Source organism: Hypanus sabinus, chromosome 12 (assembly GCF_030144855.1).
Source record: "Hypanus sabinus isolate sHypSab1 chromosome 12, sHypSab1.hap1, whole genome shotgun sequence".
NCBI lineage: Eukaryota > Metazoa > Chordata > Chondrichthyes > Myliobatiformes > Dasyatidae > Hypanus > Hypanus sabinus.
The window spans coordinates 85,747,563-85,769,691 of NC_082717.1; the positions used below are offsets into that span (position 1 = coordinate 85,747,563).

Sequence of the window (22,129 nt, forward strand, 5' to 3'; positions counted from 1 at the left end):
GTCCAACCCTCCATTTAACAGTGTTAGCATATTTCAAGATGATTCAATAACATCAATATTCAGCAGGCATTTTAACTGCTAAAGTACCAATTCAGTTAATACATTGGAAAATAGAGAGTGTTAATTTAAGATGGGAGTTCAAACTGCTCTTTAAATCGAAGGTTATTAGCGAAAGAAATTCTCAACAAGAAATCGGGGCAGCATTGGGGTATTTTATTCCTAAAGCTACATGAATAAGTGTTCAAAAGGGGAAATTTTAAAACCGAGCAAGAAAAAAAAGCTCTTTTTGAGAAAACGGCGCAGACTACAGGCTAAATAATTAGTGTAGAAGAACTACTTAAATCTCTCATATTTATACTGAGCAACATCTTTTTCAACGATCAACTGCACATCCTAAAATGCTGCCCAACCCGATCATTTCCTGCAATCTCTCAAAAATGATCGGGCATTTGTTGCACTTATAATGCCCAGCAATTTGTCCCAGAACTTTTAACGCTCAACTTCATTAACCTTCTAGGAAGCGGAAAGAACCCGGACAACTCTGGAAAACCCCAGCGAGGTGGTGTGGGAGGAGGACATCCCAAGCCAACTTCTCCAGAGTCCTGGAATCAAGGTCGCCAGAGGGACCAGGTTTCTGCTGGTCACCGTACACAACCCTGAACGTTTCCACCGATTTTCGCCGCTGCGTTTCCGTCTTTATTACTTAGCCATTGCTTTACCATCTCTTCCCATTTGTTCCACCTTGGCTCATCGGATCCCTAGCTTGCCAGCCGGCTTTCTCCCCATCACCTGCGACCAAATTTGCGCTGGCTTTCACCCCCACCTTTCTGTAGAGTGCGCGAAGTGGAGCCAAATCCAATTTGAGTTTGGACGCTCCCACCCGAAACCCCCACGGCCGGTGGGCGGGCGAAGCTCGCTCCTTCCCCCTCTTCCCGCCCGGGGCCCCGCGGCGCGCCGTTACCTACCCAGGTATTTGCGGAGCTCCAGGAGCAGGGCCGGGGCGCCGCCGTTGAGCTGGAAGCAGAGCGAGGCCAGGCTCAGCAGCAGCACCAGGGCTAGGCAGAGACCGTAGTCCCGCAGGGAACACTTGAGCAGCTTCCTCAACACCATCATCAGTCGCCTCACCCGCACCGAGCCTCCTCCCATCGGGCTCCCGCTCCGCCACCGACTGCCCGCTCGCAGCTCATCGGCGGCCACCGCAACACTGCGACCAAAGCAGACTGAAAGGCGGCACGCAGGATGCTCCCGCCCCACACCCTGCGCAGGGCCCTCCGCCCGCAGCGCCCTCTGCAGCTCCAGCTCCTGCGAGGCATCCTCTATCAGGACCTCCGCCCGCAGCGCCCTCTGCAGCTCCGGCCCCCACGCCACACCCTCCGTTAGGACCTCCGCCTGCAGCGCCCTCTGCAGCTCCGGCTCACAGTTATTTCGTGCCGCCTTCCACGGAGAGCGCCCTCTGTTGCTCCGGGTCCTTCACCACGCCTGGGCTCGCTAGCCTCTCCCACCACCGCCGCCGCCGCTGCACAATGGCGCCCTCTACCGCTGGAGTTTCAATTCATTTGCAGCGGCACCGGGAGAGGTCCCCAGTAGATGAAGCTGCAGTAGGGAGCAACCCCAAGCATTTTTTTTGTCTGGAACTGAGAGGCTGCAGCACCTATTCGGAAGGCATTTCTGCTTATGTTCTGTTTGTGCTTTAATCCACTATGGGCACCTGGGGTGGTGGGTTGGTTGTGGGGACCTAATCTGCTCTTGGACGGGTCTGAATTGTCATTCACTGGTGGACAGTCTCTCTTCACTATCAGGCAGAAGATACAAAAGTCTTAAAATACTTTCCCCAGGCTCAAGAGCAGCTGTCCCTGCTGTTGTAAGTAACACTGTTGTGGTAAAATGGGCTTTGACCTCAAAATCTACTTCATTATGATCTTGCACCTTATTATCAACTCACGTTGTAATGAATTGATCTGTATGAACAGTATGAAAGACAAGCTTTTCAAAGTTCTAAGTAAATTTATTATCAAGGTACGTTGCCATACACCGCATTGAGAGATTCGTTATCTTACAGGAACACATGAAAAAACGAAATACAATAACATTTTACAAAAAAAACTATATATAAACAAAGACTGACAACCAATGTACAAATGAAGACACATTGTTCAAATAAAACTAATATTGTAAAGAGTCTGTGAAAGTTTGTAGGTCATAAAATCAGCTCAGTCGTAGGGGTGAGTGAAGTTACCCACGCTGGCTCAGGAGCGGGATGGTTGTAGGGTAATAACTGTTCCTGAAACTGTTTGTATCCCTCCTACCTGATAAAAAAAACATCGAGAAGCGGCATGGCTTTAATGGTGGGAGAGGGGTGATGCTGCTTTCTCGTGGCAGCGCTGCATGTAAATGTATCAGTGGTGGGGGCGGGATTTGTCTGTGATGGGCTGGACTGTGTCTGTCGCTTTATGTAAACTCGTCCATTCCGGGGCATTGGTATTTCCTTAACAAGCCGTGATGCATCCCGTTAGGATGCTCTCCGCTGTCCATCTACAGAGGTCTGTCGAAGTTCTCGGTGATATATTGAGACTATGGAAACTTCAAGGAAAGAAGGGACGCTGTTGTCTCTTCATGTGGGCGTGCTGGTCGCACAAAGGACCCTCTGATATTTTAATGCCTATTGAATTTAAAGTTACCCTCTCCGCCTCCATTCAACCAAATTTTCAATCTCCCTCATATAGGTCGATTTTTCCATCACATTTGATACAACCAGCAGCGGTGGTGTTATCAGCAAACTTAAATAGGTCCTTGAAGCTGTACTGGGCAGACAGTCATAAGTATAAAGGGAGTAGAGCAGGGGGCTAAATACACAGCTCTGCATTTCTCCACTGCAGATGGCGAGCATGGAGGAGGTGTTGTTGCCAATCCATACTGACTGGAGTCTGCAAGAGAGGAAATTGAGGCTCCGGTTGTACAGGGAGGTAAGGAGGTCCAGCAGTTGGAGCTTAGTGATGAGTTTCTTGGGGATGATGGTGCCGAACGCTGAGCTGTGGTCAATGATGAGCACCGTGATGTGTGCATGTTCACTGTCCAGAGCTGAGCGAAGAGCCAATCAGGCGGCACTTGCTTTTCACCTGTTGTGACAGGAGGCAAATTGGGAGTGGGTCCAAGTTACTGCTCAGTCAGCATCACTAACCCCTCAAAGCACTTCATGTTGCTGGATAGAGGTGTGACTGGACGATAGTCATTGAGGCAGGTTACCACATCCTCCCTGGGCACCAGCATGATCGAAACCTGCTCGAAGCACATGGGCACCTCAGGCTGCCAAAGCAAGAGGCTGAAGATAACCATAAACACTCCAGCCAGACAAGTAGCCCAGGTCTTCAGTACTCAGCCAGATACTGAAGACATGTGCTGGGCCAGATGACTCACCCTCCTGGAGGTTGCTCGCATGTCAGTGAGGGGTTCGTGAAGGTGCCTCCATGTTCTGTTGGCCAAAGTGAGCATAAAAGGCATCAAGCCCACCTGGGAGCAAAACCTTGTTGTTATTTATGATGCTTGGCTTTGCTTTGTAGGAACTGATGGCATTGTAGCTGTTGATCATCCCTCTATGATTCAAGTTCAGTCTGGAAGTGGCAATTCCTGACTAAGCTTTTAAGCATATAACATATAACCATATAACAATCACAGCACGGAAACAGGCCACCTTGGCCCTCCTAGTCCGTGCCGATCTCACCTAGTCCCACCTACCCGCACTCAGCCCATAACCCTCCACTCCTTTCCTGTCCATATACCTATCCAATTTTACCTTAAATGACACAACTGAACTGGCCTCTACTACTTCTACAGGAAGCTCATTCCACACAGCTATCACTCTCTGAGTAAAGAAATACCCCCTTGTGTTTCCCTTAAACTTCTGCCCCCAACTCTCAAATCATGTCCTCTCGTTTGAATCTCCCCTACTCTCAATGGAAACAGCCTATTCACGTCAACTCTATCTATCCCTCTCAAAATTTTAAATACCTCGATCAAATCCCCCCTCAACCTTCTACGCTCCAATGAATAGAGACCTAACTTGTTCAACCTTTCTCTGTAACTTAATTGCTGAAACCCAGGTAACATCCTAGTAAATCATCTCTGCACTCTCTCTAATTTATTTATATCTTTCCTATAATTCGGTGACCAGAACTGTACACAATAACTGTACACAGAACTTTTCACTGTGACACTTGAAATAAAACACAACTCCATTGGAACTGACTGCCTGCCCCTCCTCCACAGGTACTGTGGGTGTTCAGCTTACATCCTGAACCTATTGGAGAGGGAGCATGCAGTGTCCGTGGGCTCCACAGGAGCTGAAACACAGCTCGGGCCATGTTAATCAAGTATAGTTGTACATTAGAAATAATAAAGTAATTGTTTTATTATGTCTGCAGAAGCTCCGATGGGGAAGGTCCAAAGGAGACTCCTGCCACTGCGTATAAATCAGCTAAGAACGTGTGCTACAACTTTATGAATGATTTAAGTTTACATATGGATGATTGTAATAATCTGTTAATATTAAGTAATGGAATAACATTACTTGTACAGAATATTCATCAACATACTCATTTGTTTTAGATTTTTTTAATGAATACATTTTGAAATTTAAAAAATACTCTAGCTGGAGTATTTGTTCTTCATCACCTTGCCTTGTCAGTATTCAGTTTGAGGCATCACAAAGCAGGACATTGTTTCCAAAGTAGTTAAAAGTTGAAACGCCGGCGAGCGGTTGCTAGATTGACATGAGAAATAGGGGAAGGAAAGACACAAAGTTTACACCCACTCAGTAATGCAAATAACTCATCAGCCAATCATGTGACAGCAAGTCAATGCATAAGAGCATGCAGTCATGGTCAAGAGGTTCGATTGTTGTTCACACCAAACGTCAGAAATGTGCTGTGAGTGGCTCCGATAGTTGGTGTCAGGCGGAGTGATTTGAGTATCTCAGAACGTGCTGATCTCCCTGGCATTTTCACGCTTGCAGAGAACGGCGTGAGAAACAAAGCATAGACATCCAGCGGGTGGCAGTTCTGTGAGTGAAAACATCTTGTGAATGAGAACGGCCAGACTGGTTCAAGTCGTCAGGAAGGCCACGATAACCCAAAGACCCGCACATTACAACAGCACTGCACAGAAGGGAGTCTCTGAACTTACAACAGGTCAAACCTCGAAGTGGATGGGCTACAGCAGAGGAAGACACAAGCATACATCAAGAGATACTGAGTGTATAGACGAGGGCTCTGCCATACGTTTTAACCTACACTGTTCCAGTACGCACCATCCCTAAATGTCCATCTGGGTCTCCTCCTTCCATCTCTACAATTGCCTCAAAGCCTTAGGTAACTCTGGTCCTCAAAATACCAATGCAGGATCCTGAACCAAAGTGTTGAATAACCCTCTGCCTGCACAGAAGCTGACTTCCTCCAGCATTTTGTCCACACCATCTACAGCCTCATGTTGCCTTCGTGCTCCTATGTTCATTGATATTCTGCCCGTGCCCCTTTCCTCAAACTCTGGACCTTCAACTCGCCTCAAACATAAATGCGCACTGACTCTTGGTTCCTGCAGACTATTGGTCTCCTCAAGATGCTTGAATACGTTACAGCTGACAAATTCTAACAGGTAACCTGGCTTTGTTTATCACTCCGCCATCCTTTATGACCTCAATGGTCCATCCCTGCCTGTGCTCCACCGCTCAGCTAGTTCTCATCTCCCGGCAAAAACGTCAAGTTCCTATGGAAAATGATGTGAATCACGTCTAGTCCCACTTGACAAGTACATCCAAAAACTGACTAAGGAGAGCATTCCTTCCATTAAACAGCAGCTTTGCAGAGACACAAAACTATGCAGGCAATAGAACGGGAGTTCCTATCCTGGTGTCCACTGACCCCTTGGTTACTAGTAGGGGGTTCCTTGCTTAAAAAGGTCAAGAACCCCTGCAATAGAGAGGTATCGAACACGTAACAGCAGAAGACATTTAGTTCAATTTGGCATCACGTTTGGCAGAGATATCATGGGCTGAGGGGTCCATACCTTCACTCTTCACTCGTTCCATACCTCAGGAAGACCAGATTCCTTTTGGATCCCACCCATGGACTCTGTTCTCTCTATCCCTCTCCTTGGCAGATGGTTGAAGTCTTGGTGTCACATTTGTCCTTGGGCTACATTTGGCAGCAAAGATGCATGTTATCACCAAGACCTGCTGCTTCCACTTCTGTGAAATGGCTGCCCCACCTCAGCTCACCCTTTCATACCTCTCTGTATTCCCTCCCTCATTCTCTCCTTTCCACCCTCCTTCGAAGCTCCTCTGCCCTCATTGTCCCAAATCCATTCTTCCACCTCCCAACCCTTTTTTCCAAATCACTCCATGAACTGCATTCTCTTTCTCTCTCTCTCCCTCATGGACCCTTAATTCTCTAGTTGAGGTATTTAACAAATTCTCATTTTGAAACAATTTACCATCTCATTGCGCTCATCTGCCAGGGTTCAATTCCTTCCTTCATCAACCTTGAGTTTTGCCAGGGTTCTCTGATGTTGTACTTGGTCAAATGACAAGGGCAGTGACTCCCACTTCACCTCTGGAATGAAGCTACAATAGGGTTTGGAAGACAGCAGTCCTGGCAAAACCCAAACCGGGAATTGGTGAGCAGGTCAGTGGTGACTGAGCATCACCAGGTGGCGCTGTTGACACACCTCCGTTCATTGGATCTACCTTGCCGTTTCTGACCCAAATGCCGCTAGGCAGACTTTCACCTTGCCCTTTCTCTGTTTAATGAGGAGAGATCAAGCAGACAGGCTCAACACGTGCAGTTTACAAGTTTGAGAAGTGGTCTCATGGACAAAGTTCTCACAGTATCTCTGCAGCAAGGGACTTCTCTCAGAGGGTACTGGATTTCCCTGCCCCTTGAGTGGCGGAGTTTGGACCATTAGATTTGTTTATGACAGATAAATATTTGGAAGATTGAGGAAGTGAGGGCTGTGGGGTACAGGCAAAGATGGGGAGTTGAGGCCTGTGTAGATTGGCCACGTGTTGGAGCAGGCTCGAGGGGCCTGGTGGCCTACTCCTGTTAAATCACTGTCTCAAAAATGAAGGCTCAGTGCAGGGGCAAGGAGCAAGTTTTTCTGGATAGCGAATCCTTGGAAAACTCTCCCCTCAGTACCAGAGACGGAGGCTGACACAACTCTGGGTATCAAGACAATCAAGGGATGTGTGCTTAGTGCAGCAAAGTGGTGTCTGACATGATCTTACTGGATGGGAGAAGCAGACACGAGGCAGAATCTAGCTCTTTTCTCCCTCCTTTCAAGATGCTGTATTAAAACCAACCTCTTTGACCAGGATTTCTCCCATCATTCCTCTTCAGGCCACTCAATTTCTTTTTAGTAATCCACACTCATGAAGCTCCATTCGATGTCTGCAGTCATGGTAACTGAACTTTGTAAACTAAAATATTTATAATCTTGTTAGATTTGACTTCAAACAAGTGACTTTTCAGGAAAACCTACAACTTTGTCCAACTGTTACTTTATTCTGCTAAATGAAACAAGTTAAGAATATTTACACATACAATACATTCCTCAAGTTACACAAGGTACAACTCTGATGGACTACATTTTATAAGATTTTGCTACTGGTATGTTATAGTTACATTGTTAAGGAAAGAAACATACAATAAGTTATTTAAATATTCTCAAATACAAAAAGTGCATCAGTTTAATTTTGTGCTGCTTTTCAGTATTTAATTTTGCTGGCAACATTTAACATGACACTTGGACACTGACTGGCATACATCTTGAGAAATTGATCCTGTTCTAAATAGTGTCAAACTCAGATGGAGAATTAGAAGATTACATTTTTTTCTTTAAATTGCAAATGTCACAAAAGAGCTTGTAATATTTAAAGCTAAGTGAAGGAAACTAGTGGGAAGCATTGAGTAACTGGAGATTAAAATCAGAAAACAACAGAAACACTCAGGCAGAAACAGTGGGGAGAGACACAATTGACGTTTCAGATTGAACAGCCTTCATCAGAAATGAGTATACATTTGAGGTTAAAGACCGTCTATCAGAAACAAGTTGGTGTTTCACTCAGAGACCCTCCCTCAACCTGACAGATTGAGTTTCTCCCTCCACAGATGCTGCCTGACTTTCAGAGCGTTACCAGTATTTTCTGTTTTAAAATCAGATTTTCAGCATCTTAAGATTATTCTTTTTTATTAATTTCGATTACAGAACCAGAATTAGTTATGTGGAAGTCCTGACGTTGGCATTAGGATTACATCACTACTTTAGGTAAATGTGCCAGGCCCAGGATTCCGGGTGGATTGGGAAAAACAAAGTGGGTTTGGGAGGGGAACAGGGAGAACGGAATTTATGGAATCTGGGCAGAATGTGTTTACAGAGCTTAATGGCAGACTTCAATCAGTGGAGCACCTAATGCTCTTCATCAAGTGCTGAGCAAGTAACAGGATTTTGGGAAATCCTTGCATAACCTTGTGGGAATTATGGTTCCCTGGGCCGTCACAAGGCTAATGGAACTTGCCAGGATTCTGGAGCTGAAGGCAAAAAATAAAATCCTTCCTCCGGGCCCAGGAGGCACAGCCGTTCAAGGTTCCTGGAATATCAGAGGAAAACAGAGGGAAAAGGCCAGGAACAGCAAGGTGGAGTTTAACTGAATAGCTCACGTGGACACGAGAGCCCGAATGGCATCAGTGTTGATTCAGTGAAACACTGACCACCTCCTCGATCTGGTTTGTAAAACATTTATGAATTATTCCTGTATCTCAAAAATCCAGTTCCTCTTTATTAGGATTTGAGCTTCACAAATACAGACAGCACGTGGCATTAAGAGGTGACATGATCCAGACAGACCCAAAGCCAACAATTTGCTAGCACAACGATGAAGGAGTAGGTTACAAGCGTTAAGAGTTATGGCACATTTCCACCTCAGGTCACAAGTATGACTAATTGGCCTAGTGAAGCAAAGCAAATAGTACTGGATAGTTAGTAGATTTAAGCTAGTGATTCTGGGTTTGAAGTGGAGAGTTAGAATGGCCCGATGTCCCAACACAGACAGCGGAAGAGCGTCCGTGCTCCGAGCGCGAGCCTAGGTTAGAAAATGAGAGAGCTGCTTGTAGTGGGTGTGCTTTACACTAAAGTCTTCAGTGATTATTTGACACAGCAGTGGTTGACTTTGTGATATGCACATGAATGCTGGCAGTGGAGAAACGCCAGCAGTGATGTGTGCGGAAGTCCTCTCTACCAAGGAGGAAACACCGCCTCATCAGGAGGGCTCCCCACCGTCACCCCACAACCTCACGGTGGGCACCTCCGCTCCACACTGCTTCTTCCGTCGCCCCTCACTTTGTTCGATCGGACCCCTGGTGGGGGTGGGGGGGGGGGGAACCTGTGCCTCTCCGTGTTCACACCTGGTTTTACCACAGGGACCTGCTGGCCTTGCTTCCATCAGGTTTCTAACTAACGCCTCGGAGTGCTGATGATGAGATGAGATCCGTGCCAATCCTCCGAAGATCAGCTCCGCGAAGACTTGGGCAGTTCTAGGGCTGTCGAATTTTTGCTCATCTTATCGAAGGAACTCGGAATCTAAATATCATACAAACAGAAAAGTTGTGATTCTGGACGTTTGACTGGTTCAGTCCAATTAACTTTTCACAGTTTACTCAAAGACAAATTAATTTCCTTTGTTGCGTCAAATGAGGGAAGAGATTTTGCATTTCTATCTTTGCACCATTCTGCTGTTGTACACGTGTCCTTGTAGACTGCACCGTGGGCTTCGTGCGAGCAAGGAATTTTATTACAACCCAACATGAAACAACCTGAATCAGAATGTCAGGCAGAGCATGGTCACTGTCATTTTTTAGCATTGTAATATATTTCTTTATTTTTATACACAATTGGAAAAAGCAAATAATTTACATACTTCATGGACTGTGCCAGCACACATCTTTCCACAACTGGAAATTTTCCTCATCATACCTTGTGAAATTTCTCCCATTGAAACAATTGTGACTTCCTGCTTTTCGGTCAACTACATCTTTTTACTTCAGCAACTGGAATTTATAATGCCCAAAGTTTTAAACAAAATGATTTTTTTTAATTGCCAATTTCATAACAGGAGCTTGGATTAATTTGGTGTACACGAGAGTATTTCTGAAGAACAGTCATTGTTATAAAGGACAAAAATGTAGCTGTAAGTTCATGCACAGCAGTAAGGTAATTGCCAGATGCATAAATTAATTACAGGTAAACATTGTCCAGCATGGTCCAACAGTGTTTTAGTCTCAGGGGATCTTTTGCAAGCACCTTAGAAGGACAACTGCTCCTTAAGAGCTCAAACAACAGTACCCCAGATTTTACTGGAGTGTCATTGTGTGCAATGGGTTCTAACGTAGGGCTTGAATTCATAAACAGAAGGAAGTCTGCAGATGCTGGAAATCCAGGGCAACACACACAAAATGCTGGAGGATCTCAGCAGGTCAGGCAGCATCTATGGAAATGAGCAGATAGTCAACATTTTGGGTAGAGTCCTGAAGAAGGGTCTCAGCCAGAAATGTGAACTATCTGCCCATCTCCATAGATGCTGCCTGTCCTGCTGAGTTCCTCCAGCATTTTGTGCGCATAGCTTGAATTCATCCAACACTGACATTTCACACAAGTGTGACAAGGGCAGACTATTCACTGTGGTGGCATCAATCCAGTTGTCTTTTACTTCTTCTGACGGCCTCTTCCCGTTTCAATGATACCCTGGGCTGACCGTGAGTATTTAGTATGTTCTAATCAAAATTTGCTGCCATGCAAATGTAAGGCAACATCTCAGTGCAGGACAGCAGAATGAGTCCTCCCAACCTGTCAGGTTGAGTTTCTTCAGATATTCCATCGGATCTTAGAAAAAAAATCTCGAGTGGACACTTAAGCCATCATTTATAACCTACAAGATTCACTTACTTACATTCATCTTCATGTACTTGTCAACGTGGAGCGGACAGTGAATTTGTAAGCCAAGGATGTTGGGAGAAGTGAGGGTAGAGCGCCATGGAGGGGTGTGGGACAGGTGGCAGTGAAGGAATGCCAGAGATGGTGGTGGGGGAGTTTCAGACACACCCAGCCCTGAGACACCAGCCAAAGTCGTTTGATTCCAAACAACTGGTTTATTGATCATTACAGAACATCTCGCTCCTTCCCCCAACTATGACTCCCTCTCCCTGCCGCCTTTCCACAATAGAATCAGAATCGGGTTTATCGTCACTAACAGACACCATGACGTCTTTTTGCCACAGCAGTACAGTGCAATACATAAAATTACTACAGTCCTGTGCAGCTCACTTGCGCCTGAACTGGAAATTGGTTTTGAGGCAGAGGACCGACGGCTAGGAAAAGGACAAGGTGTGAGGATGCGAGTGGGAAGGGGAAGGGGAAATGATGCTCGCACCAGAACGCTTGGAGTGACGACACTCACTGGACTCGCTATGATTACTGCTCACAACACTCACGGCCATTCGATGCTGCTTGCGAAGCTGTCTGACTCTGACAAGGTCCATGGCTGCAGCCACCTGCTCCAGCGAGTGCTGCAGGCTCTCCGAATACCTCTCTATTAGTGCCATCGGAATCCCACAGCGACCATGCTGAAACACGAGAAAAGGCCGGGCCACATCAGTTAAAGACCAGAGCGAGTTTTACACAAAAATTTAAGCAGCTGGTGGCTTAATTCGTTTTTGTCAGCTTTGTTCCTAACAGGTTATTTGATGATCAAAGCAGATAATGGCTCACATTCAGGTGATTGATTCAACCAATCAGCAACCTCTGGCCCAGGTTTTTATGGTGAGGGAGATGCAACTGATGTTTAATGGGGTGACACCTTTGTTGAGAGTAATAGGGAGGGTGCAATAATTCTACAATCTCAGTATGCATTCTCGTGATGCTCTAGGATCTCGTAAGAACGACTTCCTGCTCACTCACAGCCTCCTCCTCCACCACATGGTAAACTCTGCCATTGGGTTCCTGGTTGGGCATCTTTGGGTTCTGCACGGCAGAAGCAGGGTTGTTGGAGCAGCGTCGTGGCCAAGATCAGAACTCACGGTGAAGCGTGGTGAGGGAAGGTCGAGTGAGCTGGGGCTTTTCACCTTGGAGTGAAGGAGGATGAGAGGTGATTTGATAGAAGTATACAGGATGAAAGGAGTCATCGATCGAGTGAATAACCAGAGACTTTTTCTCCCAGGGTGGTAATGACTAAACCAAGGGGCATAACTGAAGGAAAGTATCGGGGGATATCAGGGGTAAGTTCTTTACACGGGGAGTGGTGGATGCGTGGATCACCCTGCCAGGGGTGGTGTTAGGGGCAGATACATTAGGGACATTTAAAAGACTCTTAGATAGGCACATGGATGAAAGAGAATTGGAGAGCTGTGTGGGAGGGAGGGGTTAGATTGATCTCAGAGAAGGATCACGGGCCAAGGGTCTGTACTATGCGGTAGCATCCTGTGTTTGTTCTCTGACTGTGTACCTACAGACCCAACACACCATGCATCTGCGAGCTGCCCAACAGCCTCAAGGCTTCACCTCCTGATTTCCAAAGGGCAGCAGTCAACCAGCCTTACGTTACCCATTCCTTGTCAGCAGATCCCATGAGCGGGAAGGGTGGGCATCAATCATGGGGAGCAGCAGGAAAGAGGAGCGTCCAACCGTGGTTACGTCAGGGTATCAGACCCTACTGGTCCAACGAGGCCCTGCCATCCAATTACAGCCACGTAGCCGACAAAAGCGCAGGGTTTGGAACGTGGGCGGAAGTGAGGCAGCCAGAGGAAACCCATGCAGTCACAGGGAGGACGTATAGCCTCCTCGGAGTCAGTGGTGGGCTGCAGGCACTGTCACAGCCTTGCACTAACCACTCAGCCAAAATGGGTTAATCAAGGCAGTCTCTCCGCCTCAAGCGGTGTCCCTCACTTTCGATGAATGTCGGTGGTATCGTAGGATGGGATTGTGGTTCTGCGTGTACGGATTGGACTGTCGACTTTCTCAGACTTGTGACTTTCGTACTTTTGAGTTTTTTTTTAAATAATCGTCCATTCCTTTTTGGTCTTGTTGTGTGAGGGGGGTAAATGTTCTGTTGCGACTGGTTAGGTTAATTTTCTGCGGGGAAAAGGTTGTATTTTGGGGGCCGGTGTTCCTGTTCCGTTTTGTGTGAAGGGAGGGGGCTTGTGGGTTGACGTTCTTTTAGTTTCTTTGGGCGGGGGAGGGGGTTGTTTTTTGGTGGGGGGGGGTCAATGTTCCTGTTCCGTTTTCTGCAGGGAGAGAGGGGTTAATGATCAGGGTGCTGTTCGTTTTTGTGTGTGTGTGTGTGTGTGTGTGTGTGTGTGGGTGGGTGGGGGGGGTGTGATGTTTCTCTCTGACTGACTTCCACGTCCTTTCTTTGTCTCGTGACTATCTGGAGAAGACAGATTTCAGAGTTGAATATGGACACGTGCTTTGATAATAAATGAATCTTTTAACATTTTGATCTATGCAATGTTTCTAACAATATCCCTGCAGTTCTACAGAGCCCTTAAATAAGGGTCACAACCTTAGTATTGACTACAGCCCATTTGTTTCCCCAACAAACATTCATCTGTACCTTATCGGAGTAGGGTTTCTCTGTCAGATCAATTGCTTCCAACTCTAACTTGTTCTCTATTAACGTTTCTAGTTCCACCTCTCGCATCCGGGGGGGCTTCCGTCCAGAGGCGGGACACAGCTTCACCCTCAGCTGTGGCGTGCAGGAGGCCTCGGCCGGGGCAGACACCGGAGGGCAGGGTATCTGCGGTAAGCTGGCTGGTTCGGCAGTGGGACAGTGCGCGTGCAAAGTGGGCGCCAGTCTGTACTGGCTGCCAGTAGAAGAGTTAGAGCTGTTTAACACGCGAGAGGTGGGGAGGATTCCATTTCTCATATAGTCTCTGCATTTCTTGGCAGGCACGGGTGGTGGCTGAGAAGGGTGGTGGCTACGCGGTTTGCTTTCGGTCACTGTCTCTGGGTCTTTTGTTGAAGTGCACGTCCCCGCCTGGTCTCTGCAACTGGCCGCTTGCTCAAGCGGCGTTTGACCGGGCAGGTCACACGTTGGAGTCGGGGAGAGCACACTCCTCCCTTCCGACGGCGGACACGGGGCGGCGACCCGAGCTGTCAGCAGGGCGGGGGCAAGGTTGCCGGCTGCCGGCTGCTCTCCCTGGGCTCCTGCAGCCCCACGCGTGCCGAGTCCCACCTGCTGAGGCGGCGCAGGCCGAGCTCCTGCACCCGAGGGAGAGTGGGCACCTCGGTGCAGCTCATCCAAGGAGCGGGACCGTTGCCACGGCTTCCGGGCAGCATGGCAGTGCACCAGGTCCTCCGAATTCGTCCTGGCCGGCAACCTCTGACAGCCCTGGGGAGGAACTGGAAGCCCGGTGTAACCCAACCGAACACAGGGGGAGGCGCACAGGGTTGCCGGCTTTTCCTCGTCTCTCCCAAAGTCTACGTTCCCAAAAGCGTCTGTGGCGTGGACTGGCAGGTGTTCTGATGGTGGGCACTGGAATGGTAACCCCAGTTTTGCCAGCGATCCTGCTGTCACTAACGGCCATGACTTCCTGCTTTTGCCTAAAGATAAGGAAAAGTTTGTCAGCATGATGCAAATACTTTGGAAGAAAATTTACCAACAGGAATGCAGGTTCTACTCCTATGGAAGGCTCCTAATTCAGAGAGTCCACAAATTGGAAATGCACCCGCAACCCGCACAGTAGAAGGTGCGGCCAGAAAATCCAATGGCCTAATTCTGTGTTGTTATGATACTAACAAATGTGTGGCATGTGGCCAAGTGGTTAAGGTGTTGGACTAGTGATCTGAAGGTCGTGAGTTCGAGCCCCAGCCGAGGTTGTGGGTTGTGTCCTTGAGCAAGGCACTTAACCACACACTGCTCCAAGTCCACCCAGCTGAAAATGGGTACTGGCAAAATGCTGGGGGTTGACCTCATGATAGACTGGCGTCCTATCGGGTGGGTGGGTGAGTCTTGTACTCTCAGTCGCTTCACGCTACGGAAACCGGCACTGGCCTGATGAGTCTATAAGGCTCGGGACAGTAAACGTTAATAGTACTAACAAGTCAGCCTATTACAAAACAGGTTGAATTGTGCACTGTCACTTAAGTACAAAGTGTGTGCTTCACTGGTGCAAGCACCATTTTTCAGATGAGGCATTCAACTGAGACCTTCTCTGGCTTCTGAAATGTACGTGAAAGACCCCTTAAATGAGGAAGAGAAGGGGCCTTTCTCCCTGTAAGGTTGCTGAACTCTGCTTGTTGAAAGGCCAACATCTGGTCCCCAGCATCACTGCTGTTGGTGGGACACTGTTGCGTGAAGCTGGACTGGAATTTGACCAGGATCTGACTCAGAGTCAGAGAGAGCCAAGAAACTGAATTACCTACACTGTTCTCACATGGCTTCCTGCCATTTTCATCATTAGTTCATTTATATAAGTGTAAATCCTTGCCCTTCGCCTTTGATAGGCTGTCAGCAACTCTTGAAATTCTTGACTGGGCAGCAATGAGGGAAATGAGCCACCTGACCTGTGACAGCTTTAGTCTGTGTTTTGGCGCAGTCTGGCAATCAGATCTCAACTGCAACTGACCTTCTGTGTTTGGCCGGTTGTCCTTCCTTAGGTCCAACCCTGTATCGAAAATAAACAAGTCGGTGAAAATCAGTGCATAACAGAGTGAAACACGAGTCTGGCTCACTGGTGCTGTGTCCTTCTTGGATCAAAGGCTTTCACCAAGCTCCCTGGACCAAGGGAATTCCTATTTCAATAAGTGTACCAGGGACTCTTTTTAATCAATCCTCTTGCAACAACGTTCATAACACAGTTGTCTGTTTGTACCCCTTGCTTATGGGAATATGCCACAGAAGGAATTGGAAGGAGTAACTCACCATCTGGCCATATTAAGCAATCAATCCTTCCCGAGGTACAAATAGCATCACTCCCTCAGCTGTTTGGCTTTGAACAGGTGAACCAATATTGGACCTATCAGCTGTCCAAAATCCTACACAGGCTCTCTCTGTGTTTGTAGCAGAAGATTTCTCTCAACCCACCCACCCCCCACCCCACTGCCAAACGCAGCTCTGTGTAGTTAATCGAGCTCACTTCTGCCTTCCCACCTAATTACAATCGTAGCTGAGGTGGATAGGAGTGTTACAAAATCAAAGCTTGTACTACAGACCTGTAGCACCATACACACTCAGTGGCCATTTTATTAGGTAATAATAATCCCGAGAAAGTCTGCAAATGCTGGAAATCCTCCCCCCCCCACCCACTTTTTAATTCTGGCCTCATACCACCCCCCCCCCACTTTCCAGCACAGTCCTGAAGAAGGATCTCAGCCCAAAACTTCATTGGACGCACCTGTACACATGCTCGTTAATGCAAATATCTGATTGACCAATCGTGAGGCAGGAACGTAATGCATAAAAACATGCACTCAATGTCAATAAGTTAGGGTGTTGTTCAGACCAAGCATCAAATTGAGAAAGAAATGTGATCTAAGTGACTTTGACCATGGAATAATTGTTGGTGCCAGATGGGGTGGTTTGAGTATCTCAGAAACTGCTGATTTCCTGGGACTATCATGCACAGGAGTCTCGAGGATTTACAGAGAATGGTGCGAGAAACAAAAAAAAACACCATCTGGTGAGGCAGTACCTGAAAGTGAAGATGCCTTGTTAGTGAGTGAGGTCAGGGGAGAATGGGTGGACTGCTTCAAGCTGACAGTAACTCAAATAACCACATGTGTTAACAGTGACGTGTGTAAGAACAGCTCTGAACACACATGTGGAACCTTGAAGTGGATGGGCTACAGCAGCAGAACCACAAACATACACTCAGTGGCTGATTCATTAGGTACGGGAGATGCCCAATAAAGTGGCTACTGAATGTTCATGCCTTGCTGTTATAAAAGTCAGTGCTGCAATCACAGAGTTTTGTAATGTGGACACATGACATGTAATGGACAGGGCATTACATTGCTCAACTAGTCATGTAATCTGGAGTAATATTGTATTCTAAATCCAGATTTCTATTGTAGTGTGGACTAATACCGTAAAATGCCCCATTGATGAGATTTGGAAATGTAATGTAATGATGGGCAATGCGGTGATGTAGGCTTATACTGTAATGTAGATGAATGCTGTGTAATGGACCTGCAATGTGAATATGGCCAATTATGTGACAGGAATTGCCATGCGAAAATGACCAATTATGTAATGGGAATTGACACTGGCTGTAAGAGGAATGCATTCGGCAGTGATATCCTGGGGCTGGGATGAATGGCCTCCAATAAGTACAACCATCTTCCTTTGTTGAAAGTAGCACCTTACCTCCAGAAGAATTTTCTCCTGAAGCCCTTTGCCTCAAAGCCACGCCCGGCTATCTCGATGTCAAAAGGCAATCATTCTCAACTAACCTCGAGAACTGGGATCAATTTTGGATCTGATGAAATACTTGAACATAGACCTATGCCATAACTCTGATCCACAGAGCAGTAAACTCTGGTAGCACTCTGTCTATTCATTTTATACAAATCAGTGTCGCAACAAGGATTGGCATTGTGATTATGAATCACAAAGTTAAGGGATACCTGGGCATTACGTTGCTCAATACTGTCAAATGGAAGGTGCAGCTGAAGCAGAGCTCCATGTTGTAACATCTCAATATCTCGCTCCTATACCTTATGTATTCCTGACCTGTTCATTACAAGGCTGACAAATTGGGTATAAATATTTGACACAGTAGGGAGCGCGCATTATAAAATAATTAGCAGTTCCAGTTTGTTTGAATTATTCTCAGCATCAAGGTCACCATGGGTAGCAAAGTCACTTTGCTAAAGTTTGTGGTAGGTCCTCAACTAATTGGATACTTAGACGAAGCCGTGCGTTCCCAGTGCAGCTAAAATAACTCAAATAAGAATAGATGAAAGGGCAGATGGAGGCAGAACAGATTCTGAAGGAAGAAAGTAATTTCATTTCTGCAGCATCTTTCACAACCCCAGGAAGTCCCAAAGCACTTAACAGCCAAAGTATTTGCGAAGTGTGAAATAAAAATATTAACATCATACAGTGTCTGTAGAATGAAAAAGCAGCTCTGAAGAAACAACACCCAACTCAGTGAGCATCTTTGGAAGGAATGTGACATACAGGGTTTCAACCTGTAATATCAACAATTCCTTTTCTTCCACAGTTGCTGCTCAATCCCTGAGATCTTCCAGCAGATCTTGCGTTGCACACTTCCGGCACCTGAACTCTCTTGTGTCGCCAGTTGAGATGCAAGGTCAAGGACCCGAAACGTTAACTATTTCTGTCTCGACAGATGCTGCCTAGCATGCTGAGTACGTCCAGCATTTTCTGCTTTTATTTCAGATGCCCAACATCTGCAGTTCTTTTTGATTTTCACTGGCTGGTCATTATTGTAATACAGAGAAAGCAGCAGTCCATTTGCAGGTAGCACCCTTCTAATGCCATAATGGCAGAATAATCTGTTTCAGTAACACTAGCTAATGCATAACAGATCAGCCAGATTCAAGGCATTTGTGCTTCAGTCGAGTTAACGAATCCCATTCCTTTTCTGGAACAGGAATCAGATTCTTTAACCCCATTCTTTAATCTGGGAATCTCACAGATTCCCATATGTTTTCTGGGAGAATTTATCTGTTCCTTTTCTAAGTACCAGAATCTGAGGGTTTGCATAAGGCTGGTTTAACAGGCCCTGAAGCACGGTCCCACTCACATTCACACTCCCCTTGAAATCATGCGTTCACAAGACGTGAGAGAACACGATGCACTGGGAAGTGATTGATTGGTCTTCTCCTTACCATTCTCAGGAAATCCACTCTCCTCAAAGCAGCCTGAGTCCCAAGGAGATTGCCTCTGCGGGTCTGAGCCAGTGGTCTTATTCGAATAGCGGGGTAAGGTTTCCTTGGGAGCACATTCACCGGGCAGATCCTTGTCACTGTTACCTGTGCAGGGAGGAAACATCAAAGGACAATTAACGCAGAAGGGATAGCCACCACAACGACTCTGCGAGGATCAATCACTAATGACCCACAACGGCTGAACACAGAGGGGCTGGCTCCAGGCCAGCAGCCTTTCAGACCCATCAGCAGGCGCTGATGCATTGTGAGAGGACGCATCAAACTAATTATGTATTGAGTTGAGAGAAGGACAATCTATATTGTACATATCATAAAATACCAATTTGGGAAACAATGTTGAGAAGAGATTAATGCAAATCAAATCAAACAACCATTGGGAGAACTTCAATTTAAATCAGGATTAAATGGAGCAGCAAGCAAAATATGCTGAAGATGCTCAGCGCATCAAACATCATCTCTGGAGAGAGAATTAATGTTACAGGCTGACAGCCTTCCATCAGAACTGCATATTCTGTTGGAAGGTCATTGAGTTAATGTGAACACGGCTTCTCTCTTCAAGGATGCAGCCTGTCATGTCGAGTAACTCCTACGTAATTTGTCTACAGCTCCAAAACTTCCTGGTGTTCTTTGCTCCACAGTAGTCCTGAAGCTTTTCTTCATTATGCATTGAGTTTCACCTCCATCTCATTAGTTATGCCACAGTACTGTACAGCACCGGACCAATGAACCCACTCAAACTAATCCCTTCTGCCCAAACGTGGTCAATTATTCACGTTCTGAGTCCTGAACATGAGGAGAAAGAGTCCAATAACTCAACAGGGATAGAGTTCCATTTGTCCTCACCTACCATTCCCTGAGCCTCTGCACCCAGCACATTATTCTCCCCAACTTTCATCATCTTCAATGAAATCTTCAATTTCAATCTTACATCAAACACATCTTTACCTCCCCCCAAATTCCACAAGGATCAGCTCCCTCCATGATTCCCTTGTCCGTCAGTCTCTCCCCACTAAGCTCCCACCTGTCACTATCCTTGCAAGCGGAAAAAAATCCATTCACCTCAGCCCTCACTTCCACTGAGGGCCCCAAACAGTTCTTCCGAGTGAGGCAACACTTCACCTGCAAATCTCTTGGGGTCGTCTACCATATCTGGTGCTCCTGATGCAGCCTCCTCAACTTTGGGTGAGATCCAATGTAAATTGGGAGACTGCTTTGTCGAGCCTCGTTGCTCTATCCACAAAAAAAGCAGGATTTCCCAGTGGCCAACCATTTTAATTGCAATCCCCATTCCACTATGTCGTTCCAAGGCCTCCTTAATGAGGCCACTCTCAGGTTGGAGGAACAACACCTCATTCTATCTGGATTGCCTTCAACACGATGGCATGAACATAAATTTCTCCAATTTAACACTAATTTCCCCCCTTCCCTTCTTCAATTCCCCACTTTGCCTCTCCTCTTACCTCTTCTCTTCTCCTCACCTGCCAATGATCTACCCCGTGCTCCTCCCTCTTCCCTTTCTCCTAAGGTCCATTCTCTTCTCCAATCAGATTCCTTCATCTCCAGTCCTCCATCTCTTCCACCTATCACCTCCTAGCTTCTTACTTCACCCCCTTCCCCCACTCACCTGGCTTCACCTATCACCTTCTAGCTTGTACTCCTTCCGCCCCCACCCCCTACCTACCACATTACTTTAGCTACTTCCCCGTAACTTTCCAGTCCTGACGAAGTATTTCGGCCTAAAATATTGACTGTTGATTAGTTTCTATAGATGCTGCCCGATCTGAATCCCTCCAGCATTTTGTGCGCGTTGAGCTGGAGCCTGTTAATGGGCAGTTCAATCCCTTGTGGGAAAGCCTAGATACTTCATACCTCAACAGTGACTATACATGCAGCAGTATCTTCGATTGCCTGGGCCCATCTCAGGACTTCTCGTCACACTTTTGCATCAGCTAAAGTGTACGTTCCAGCTGGTGGCTCAGGAATAACAAGGGAAAAAAATTAGGCAGCAATTCCTTGGGAGAGAAAAGGAAAGAGGGACCACGATGGCATTTAAAAGTGGTGAGAGAGAAGATGAAGCCTCAGGGGATATGGAAGATGGACTGTTGCATGGGATTGGGAAGACAATACATGGGTGCAAGCACTGAGTGACCACTGTCCTCTGGAAGTTTCCCTGCAAGAACACACCATCCTGACTTGGAAACATATCAAAATCCCTTCACTGTTGCTGACAGGTATCCCCACACCTTAAAGACTGCAATAGATCACCAGCTTCCCAAGGGCAATTAGGGAGCGGGCAGCTAAATGCTTCCTCAGCCTGTGAAGCCCACGTCCCTTGAACGAACGCACAAGACAAAATGGCCGGGTTCTGTGCAGCAACCTCTGTGCAAATCTGAGTAATAATCCAACCATGAGAGCACCCTGCACACCCCGAGGATAAACGTTGTCAAAATCAAAAGCGACGGCCAAGTGGGAAGCGATTTTGATTTTACAGATGGGGCATCCAAAAAAAAAAAAATCTATAACTGGATACCTTCTTTGAGGACGGATAATGATGGACAATGGGCCAAAAGGGAGAAAGTTTCAAATTAAATTTATTATCACAGTACATACTGTAGATGTCACCATCTACTACCAAGATTGACTTAGTTGTGGGCATTCATTGTAAATACAAAGAAACACAATAGAATCAGTGAAAAACTACACACAAAGACAACAAATTGTGCAAATACAGAAAGAAAAACTAATTAATAATAATAGACAACAAAGCAATAAATTTTGGGATACACAGGTGGGAGAGGTGTACCTTACTGACGAGTGCTATCACATCCAACAATCACATTCTGAGAACACTCCTTGAAAGAAGCCGAGTTTTCAACAGTACCAAAAATGCCTTTGCTTTAACTACATCTACTGTGCAGATATTACAAAAATCTCAACAAATGACCCTTTGTATCGCCTCAAATACGTTACTGCAAATTAAGGTGCTGGTCTTACTGTCATAGTCGTGCAGGAGTTCAACGGCCAGCAACAGCCGAGACCTCTGCTCTGGCTCCAGGATGTTCAGCTCGTCCAAGTCCTCCTCCTGCAGCAGCTTGAACGTGTCCAAGTCCTCGTAGCCATTCAACAGCAGAGTTGGCATGTGTTGCTGGAAACAGAACAAACACAACAGAGTGATGGA

The 22,129-nt window shown here is 46.6% G+C and overlaps 2 protein-coding genes across 7 annotated transcripts in view; both read right to left on the reverse strand.

The window, feature by feature from the left end:
• The window catches only part of usta (uronyl 2-sulfotransferase a), an 86,187-nt gene extending 84,926 nt beyond the window's left edge, over positions 1–1,261 (reverse strand). For all 3 annotated transcript variants that reach the window (XR_009515177.1, XM_059986366.1, XM_059986367.1), the window contains exon 1: positions 966–1,261. Coding sequence is in view for 2 of the 3 variants with exons in the window: in XM_059986366.1 (XP_059842349.1) it covers positions 966–1,146 (181 nt within the window). In the remaining variant the exon portion in view is untranslated. The remainder of the gene's footprint in view (positions 1–965) is intronic.
• A 7,787-nt stretch (positions 1,262–9,048) lies between these two features.
• Positions 9,049–22,129, reverse strand: part of sash1a (SAM and SH3 domain containing 1a) — a 132,083-nt gene continuing 119,002 nt past the window's right edge. For all 4 annotated transcript variants that reach the window (XM_059986353.1, XM_059986354.1, XM_059986355.1 and 1 more), the window contains exons 15-20: positions 21,946–22,096; positions 18,892–19,035; positions 15,663–15,701; positions 13,649–14,637; positions 11,532–11,663; positions 9,049–9,624 (exon numbers count right to left, since the gene is read on the reverse strand). In XM_059986353.1, coding sequence (XP_059842336.1) covers positions 9,553–9,624; positions 11,532–11,663; positions 13,649–14,637; positions 15,663–15,701; positions 18,892–19,035; positions 21,946–22,096 — 1,527 coding nt within the window. In that variant the 3' untranslated portion in view covers positions 9,049–9,552. The remainder of the gene's footprint in view (positions 9,625–11,531; positions 11,664–13,648; positions 14,638–15,662; positions 15,702–18,891; positions 19,036–21,945; positions 22,097–22,129) is intronic.